At 38.3% G+C, this 8,324-nt stretch overlaps 1 protein-coding gene across 2 annotated transcripts; it reads left to right on the top strand.

The window, feature by feature from the left end:
- The first annotated feature begins 689 nt into the window (after positions 1–689).
- Positions 690–7,241, top strand: apip (APAF1 interacting protein). Of its 2 annotated transcripts, none has more exons than XM_088371693.1 (8): positions 690–787; positions 1,408–1,467; positions 2,096–2,196; positions 4,514–4,562; positions 5,241–5,358; positions 5,530–5,665; positions 6,459–6,626; positions 6,716–7,241. In XM_088371693.1, exons 1-8 carry the CDS (start codon positions 728–730, stop codon positions 6,813–6,815), a joined length of 792 nt encoding a protein of 263 aa, XP_088227819.1. In that variant the 5' UTR covers positions 690–727; the 3' UTR covers positions 6,816–7,241. The 2 variants fall into 2 exon arrangements, with proteins under 2 accessions (XP_088227819.1, XP_088227820.1); XM_088371694.1 differs by lacking the exon at positions 690–787 and adding an exon at positions 1,041–1,216.
- The last annotated feature ends 1,083 nt before the right edge of the window (positions 7,242–8,324 follow it).

Raw genomic sequence — 8,324 nt, 5'->3', positions numbered from 1 at the left:
ACAAAGGCAAAATCATGGGTAGGTGATACTTATATAAGGCTTCTAGAAGGCTGTAAATCTCACAATCATCACTGAATAACTTGAAACTGATTATTTGAAAAATGCATGTTTTGACAAACCACAAGGCTTCTTTAACAAAAGGGTATCTTTTATTCTGCCTGTGGCATGACTACAAAGACAAGGACAATGCGCCGGCAATGAAACAGACAACATGCTTGTACAATATTTGAAAAATTATATTAAAATCAAAATTAAAATTATATTAATTTCACTTGATGTCGATGAAGGTGCACTTAATTGTCTGGATAGTGGTGTACACAATTTTGTTTTATCTTCCAAACTAACATATTTTAAACTGGCTTCAATGATTTTAATTTACTACTACTACTACTACTACTACTACTACTATTATTACTACTACTACTACTAATAATAAATTAATAGTAATAAAAAAATAAAATAATAATAATAATAATAATATAATAATATAAAGGTATGTTTAAACTAAAATTTGATATAACTAATTCAATCCAGTGGACTCGAAAGAGCCCCACAAACATCTTTTGAAAAATGGGTTGCATGCATTGCATATGGCGTTGCATTGCATTTCCCATTTAGGCAACAATCGACCAATCCGTACTTCTTAAGAAAGACCTGCAGGGAGCAGGACTGCGCCGCAAGGAATCCAAGGCTGCCATAAGAACACAAGAAGAAGCAGAAACGACGCATGCGCAGCGCAATTTCGTTTAGTTTGTTGTGTTTCTCCAACTTGAGGGACTCGAAACCGGTAAGGGTTATTTTGTCAGCAGAGGAAATCAAACGAGTCCGCGTGTTTTAACCTGTCTGTATTCCATATTTTAGACCTCCAGCAAAGTTACTTACGTCATCAAGTTACCAAACCTTAAACAATTAAACATGTAGGCAGTCCTGTAAAAACAAATGGCTATCGCTCCGTGTCTGTACATGTCTGTTATCGCAGAAGTTGTCACTTATCAGTAAAAGAGAAAAGAGCACTACACCTCTTGTGGCAACATCCTCAAAACACATATTTTGAGAGGCTGCATGCATCGAAGTACTCTCACTTAATTGCTTATAATTAACTTAATATTCGCGGTTGGGGAATGCGGAATAACCTGATTACCACCGAAATTGCTTCAAATTCTGATGACGTCGAACTGTAAATTTTGCACCAAACATTTTCCTCTGGATTATTGAGGTCAAAATTATTTCTCCTTTGAATGTCTGCCCTCAGCTCTCTGCGACATGTGTGCACATTGTGTTCACTTCTGTAAAATGCATGTGTAACTGTAGTGACTAACTTTCAAAATATTGAACTGTTTTGGTATCATTTTAATGTTAACGGTGTCGTTGGATCATGTGAAACTAAATGTGAATGTTTTCCTGCAGCAAATGTCATCTTTGTGCGGCACCAACAATGGCGACCAAGGTGCAGGTCAAGAAAAAGAGGTAAATATCATTTAACAGGGGAAAACTATAAAATGCCGTAAATGAAGGGGAAAAGAGAGCACATACTGAGAAGTATGACTCGGAGTGATTTCTTTCTTTGCTTTCCTGGTAAATAGGACAAAAGTCTTACAAAAACAATTTTATTGTGACATAAGGCCTCTAAATGTTCTCTAAAAGAAATCAATGTTTCAATGCTGTAATGTTTTCTAAAACATAGTGTTTTTGGATTATGCCATAAAGTATCTTTAACTGTGTTTTTTAATTTATCACCCTATGGTGATATTTTTTTCCCAGATATTTCTAATAAGATAAAATATAAAAATAATAATCTAATGCTCACTTTGTCCAATGCAGCCCTTGAAGATTTTAAAATATCAAAAGCTATTTACTGATAAATGTGGGGCATTTTGGAAAAATTTTACTGGAAAATGTAAACAAACTTACCATCAATCCCCCCAAAACCCTAAACTTTGTTTCCCCTTCTTCGACAAAAACTAATGAAAAATTAATGTAATTTGGTTAATTTCTGCTGGTCTGATATGAATATATGATCTTTCATTTGAGAACTGGCTCACTAAACTGAGTTAGCATTGAAAAACTTAGCCATGATCGTTTGTTTGTGTTGAAGGACAAGGAGCATCCTCGTGTACTTATTCCCGAGCTCTGCCGGCTGTTCTACCAACTGGGATGGGTTACTGGGACGGGTGGAGGAATTAGTTTGAGACGAGGGTTTGTATGTAACGAATCTGTGTTGAAGTTGTGACTGTGGTGTAAGTTTAGGTTGATGTAATTTGTATGTCTTTTTGCCCTGTAAGCTTACTAAAAGAGAAAACTAGTGCCGAATTAGGCCAGTTTAAAACAAGTTTTAACTTAATGTTTTGCAATAATCAACAAGCACAATCAACAAGTGTCAGCCCAACTTCATGTTTTGTAACAATCAGTAAGCTCCTGGCATAATTCTTGCTGGATAGTTTTACGCTCTACAAATGATGTCAATAAAGAGGAAGTCAACCCCAAATTTTTCTTTGTAATATCTTCTGTGCAAAAACGTCTGTTCAAAACACAGTTTTCTGATTAATGTTTTGTTTGTGGAATATGAATAAACAGGCAAAATCCAATTGTTTTCCATTTCAGGGAGCAGGCATTTTCTACTTGATGGCAAATGAAAATGACATATTGTGATGTCATTTTCAGTCAACAGGAAGTGGCAAAATGGCCGCCCCTGTGATGGATAAAAACGAGTTAGTTTTGCTGCTTAACTCATATTCCACAAACACAATATTAATCAGAATGTTTTTGGGTTGGGTTGACTTCCTCTTTAAAAAGCATTATTGCGACTGCTCGGTAAAGTATGAATGTACCATACACCCTCGGCCAAACTTAAACCATCCTTCTTGCATACCATATACTGTATATCACACACTCCATAATCTATACATGAGTCAATAATTTCTCATAACAAATATTGGCGTGCCTGCAGTAATCATATAGTAAAAGACAGAACATCATGACTCGTTCCCATCATCTGATGTCCACACAAAGGTAGGAAACTGTTTTTGTTGAAACAAAACAGTTACTGCACTAAAGTGCATTTTCTGTGTAAGTGTGTTTGTGCTGTTGCTTGGGTGTTATTGAAGCACTTATGAAAGTGGAAGATCCTGCATTTGCCCATTAGTCCGATTAAAAAAATCAAAAAAAATCACATACATTGTATATGACAGCTGTGTCTCCTACGAGGCAGAACTGCTGACCGCAAATGTACTTGTACCATCACTGTACTTTGTGGTTCATGCCTTCACAATCTATATTTCAGGGACTTTCAGCTTCTGCACTTGGCAGAGATAATTTCAGCTCTCAGAAAGTGAACCACTTTTACAATTAAACCCATCATCGTTGGCCGGTAATACCACCGTGTTAAACTATTTTTCTGCCTTGTTTTTGTTTACATGATGGAGGACCATTTTGATCTCGTTACTTCTAAATGTGTTGTTGATTTTAGCAGTATGTTTAATTTAATAAAAGCTCTAAATACAAATTAACCCTATTCCCCATTATGCTGCACATAATGCTGTGGTAATGGCAAAAACACATTATCAAATTTAAAAAAGGAAACATGAGTAAAGAAAATAATATTTTACTGAAAACCTTCAATGGCATCTTTGTATTTTTGTGTCAATAAAAGAAAGGGCAGGAAACGGGGGCAGGAAATGTGAATGAAATTTTAATGATGTATTTACGTATAATACAGTGTGTTTTTAAGAACCTTTTTTTTTGTTTGTTTGTCTGGTCCTGTGATTTATACTCATTTATTCTAAAATGAAAGCTTGGACTCCCAGGCAAAACCACTGTTTCCTAAACGTCTTAACGGCAGCAAACTAGAAGATTTTTGAGAATCCATCAAGAACTTGTTTGCTGCCTTCATCATGATTAGGGAACAGGGATTTTGGTTGCAAGTCCAAGCGCTCCTGTTCTTGGTCTCTGTTTTTGTAGAATGAATATCCCCCCAAAATGCAATTTATACTCTGGAGCCACATCCAGTCCAAAAAATACGTTCCGTCATAGAGCACTCTTTTTGTTGTTGTTTGTGGGTGGTGGAATGTATTAACAGCATTTTCATTCATTTCAAAAGAGAAAGATGATTTGAAATAAGTCTTTTGAAGTACGAGCATTGTCACAGAATTAATGAAACTCGTGTCTCAAGGTCCCTCTGTAATTCATCGCGATGAATCGCATACCTCATCGGCATGAATGCGTATTCTAGACTCGGCAGTCTCCTGTTTCAGTGAGTTCTGCCTGAAAGGGACAGGCGGATAAATCCCCGCTCCGCTGTTAACGTCACTGATGGGCCAATTTATCAGGAAGCCAGTGTGCGCACCGAGCTTTTCACACACCATGAAACATATTTTAAAGCAAGGGAAACAGTCGCTCACAGTGTGTGAGGGTTTCAAGTTTGACACCCACTGAGGACCAGACATCCTAAACTGTACTTTACTGCAGTGTTATATCTTCAATATTAACACATGAATGTTTGCTCTGTAACTTACAGAGAGCACATCTACATTGCACCTTCAGGGGTTCAGAAAGAGAGAATACAGGTCAGTAGCAAGAATATTGTAGTACACAGCCTAGCAAAAGTATTCACCTCCTTGGATTTTTCTTTACTAATTTTGTTCATTACAATACCGTATTTTCTGGACTATAAGGCGCACCGGACTATAAGGCGCACCATTAATGCATCATGTCAGACTTTTAATCCAAATCAAATCATTCTCCAGTTAATCTTATTTATTTCAACTTCAGACACAACAAATTATAATCACAAAATAATGTTCCATAGTCTTTTTGATTCATGATTCATAGTCTTCAGCGGGCCACTTATGATTGATTTCATGACACAATGTTTCGGGCCAGTTTAAATTTAGAAATTTGGTCCATATATAAGGCGCACCAAACTATAAGGCGCACTGTCGGCTTTTGCGAAAAGTTTACGTTTTTAGGTGCGCCTTACAGTCCGGAAAATACGGTATGTATCTCAATGATTTTTATGTTATTTGATGGATCTGCACAAAATAATCTGCCAAATGTTCTCCACCAAGAACCACCTAAAAAATATTTAGCACTTCAAGTACAATGTCGACTCATTAAAATAGGCTTTAGTGTATATGGTTTAAAAAAAAAAAAAAAAACAACACTATTTTGCGTGCGTGTTTGTGTGTCTGCACATGTTTGTGTGTTTGTGTGTGTTTGCATGCGTCCGTGTGTATTTTAAACAGCCAGAAGACATGTTTGTGTGTGATGTGGAGGAGAGAGACATCAGTTGTCCGCCTGCCTGGAAGAAGTTAAAGAAAAGCCAATGCACTCCACTCTTTATGAACGCGTATACCATGAGAGGTGAAATTGTCTCATCCAAACAACTGAGCCAAATCTTAAGTAGATTTTTACAGTAATGTGTATGGGGATTTATATGGGGGTGTTGAGGGATCCTTAATTATAGTTTTGTACTTTATCATGGAAAAATCTCAAACTGAGAACAATTTTGTGTTTGGAAAAAAAAAAATGCAGGTGCACAGGCAGTTATCCATACACACTCCAAAGCTGCTGTCATAGCAACCCTGCTCTATCCCGGTAAGGAGTTCAGAATAACACACCAGGAGATGATTAAGGGGATTCGTAAAGGCACCACCGGCACCAACTATCGGTATGGTATCAAACTCATCAGACAGTTGGGCTACAACGCTTTCTTAGTGATGTGTAAGCTTGGACTGCGGTATTCATGTGCGGTACAGCAATCAAGGATGGGACCGCAACATGTATTGACACGATCTTGTATAAACAGTCCTCGGCAAGCTTTTAGAAGTTCTTGAACCGTTTGTATTTAGTTCAACGTGCCTCACCTACAATTGTTACAGTTGACTAATCATAAATAATACGTTAAGGTGTGGTTCATGTGACTAGTTGTGTCATCATTACAGGAAAATTTCCAGTGAACCAAGAGTTATTTCCAGTGATTTGATTACCTTATTTAGTACTTGAAGCTAAATATTAGCATCCCCCTCAAAAAAGATTCAGTTTAGTTCTGCGCCAGTGCTAAGCACTTTTCTATTAATGATGATGATGGAGGGTGTTGCCATGGGAAACAGCCCATTTACACACATTCATGGTACAAGGTCAGGGGCAGTGTGTATTTATCTGTGTTGCTTTGACAAATTGAGCAGAAAATTTGGGATTTGAGCTTCCAGTTACTTGACAGCCTTTCCACTCCCTGATCCACCTTTCTAAAATTAAGTAATTCTACAAAAATTGCTGTAAGCAAGTTTAAAGAATAGTTTGTTTGATAAAGTTCTCAGCTAGTGTCTAATGCTCAAGACACTCTCATTGACATTTGATGGATTGACATTACTGTGTGACAGCAGCGTGTCAAGCCTTGATGTTCTATCATGTTGAGAGTATGATAGGACTGAGTAATGGGTCAAATGTCTCGTGTACCGCAGCTATGACGACACTCTGGTCGTGCCTATTGTCGAGAATACACCAGAAGAGAAAGACTTAAAATCCCGCATGGCTCAGGCAATGGAGGAGTATCCCGACTCGTGCGCTGTCCTTGTCCGCAGGCACGGCGTGTATGTGTGGGGCGAGTCATGGGAAAAAGCCAAGACTATGTGAGTAGTCACGTTTCCACTAGTGGAATAGTTGTGCATGTCTTGACGAATACAAATGTTGAATATTTTTTGTTTCTTCACATTTGTAGGTGCGAATGCTATGACTACTTGTTTGACATTGCTGTTCAGATGAAGCATTGTGGACTGGACCCTTCAGCTATTCCAGTAGAAGAGAAAGGAATAGTTTGACATTTACTGGCACCTTATAAAGAGACGTTTGTTCAAGCAAGGTCAGGAAAGTTCAATCGGGGAGCAGATTTTAATCATTTTGCTTTCATGCCACCCCTCCGCAATTCTGACAGTGATTGCAGATTCAGAGTTGAAGGCCTCTCATACAAAAAGACCTCGAGAGTGTGGCTCCAAGCTCTGCGGGAGGAATCTTTATCATTAAAATACTATTCGGTTAATGTGCAATTGTGATTTTTGTGCCTTTACCTAGACCGACAAAAAAAATGGTACATGTATTCCAAAAGGAAAAAGTCATTTGAAATGAAAACAAAAATAAACCTCTGCCTAATTGTGCTTGAAATCAGTTTAGTACTAAAGGATGTATGTCAACACCAATTTGTTGAAAGACTGCTGAACGCCACTTGCATAATAAAGACCTGGCACTAATTCAGTTTTCTTTTTTTTCCCCTTACTCGCACACTTGTAGGTGAGTGGCTGTTGTGTTGGCATGTGCCAGTATACACTTGCGCAGCATGCTCCTAATCCTCTGCATACTCAAATGTTTTGAAAACGAGAGTTGTCCCTTCAATATGCTGCCTCTGCCTGCTGCCCCGATCCCATTTCCTCCACCACTGTATCTGCTCCAAACAGACTGCAGCCAAATATGTCACAAGCTTATTTAAATTTAAATTGTGAGAATCCTGAAATGTCCTCATCACTTCTTACTGATGAGGAAGTCTTCAGTAAGAACTAACTAAGAGTGAGAGAGAGAAAAAATACTCTTCCCCACAAATTGAAATGACATTGTGAAGCCCACAATGTCAACAAATCTGATGTCATGAAAAGACAAAAATGATTAGTTGTCACAGTTTTGTTTACTGTGATATGTTGTTCCTTGTGGGTGACTCTCTGAGGAATTATCTTTAAAAAGCACATGACAATGTTTGGGGGGGGGGGGGGGAATCTATCACTCCAGCCTGCAGATATTACAAAGTCAGGCTTCTCTTCCACTGATTATGTGCATTTAAATATTAAATCTTACCAGTTGACATTCATATGTATTGCTTTATTATTTAACAGTAAGTAACAAGATGGTGTTGCCCCGAGGTGTCGTGGCTTGTGCAGCTGCCAGGATTAAACCCCTTTACAATGACTTTGAAGCCGATTTTCTCATCCCCCAACGACACGTGGTGAAGTATTGCTTTGAAAAACTAGACCAATTTAGAGAGTTGAAAGACAACTGTTTCCTCTAAGTTGAAAAGTACTCTCGGCGGACTGTGTAACGGTAACAGTACACAGTCCGGGAGCCGCTAGCCGAATGAAGTGTTGCTCGCAGCAACAAAAGCAAGCCGGATAGCAAACCAGCTAAAAGCAAGAAATCCACAGATAGCCAATGGTGGCTCATTGGACAGTAAAATGGACTTTGCCTGAGGTCGGGTTGTTGCAGCCATATGCGGAATTGTTCTGCGTTTTGTTTGACGGAAATACGGCTAAACAATACCCACTGAATCAGCCTTTGAGATCGATGGA

This window comes from Syngnathus floridae, chromosome 3 (assembly GCF_059516105.1).
Source record: "Syngnathus floridae isolate MCC-2025c chromosome 3, RoL_Sflo_1.0, whole genome shotgun sequence".
NCBI classification, from domain to species: Eukaryota; Metazoa; Chordata; class Actinopteri; order Syngnathiformes; family Syngnathidae; genus Syngnathus; species Syngnathus floridae.
Note: the sequence above shows the minus strand (reverse complement) of the source record. Positions and strands in the feature narration are given on the sequence as shown.

Coding starts and splice junctions, on each gene's coding strand:
- apip (XM_088371693.1), top strand. CDS start 728: ATGCGCAGCGCAATTTCGTTTAGTTTGTTGTGTTTCTCCAACTTGAGG. Junction 2,197..4,513: donor GGAATTAGTTTGAGACGAGG/GTTTGTATGTAA, acceptor TGTAACTTACAG/AGAGCACATCTACATTGCAC. Junction 4,563..5,240: donor TTCAGAAAGAGAGAATACAG/GTCAGTAGCAAG, acceptor TATTTTAAACAG/CCAGAAGACATGTTTGTGTG.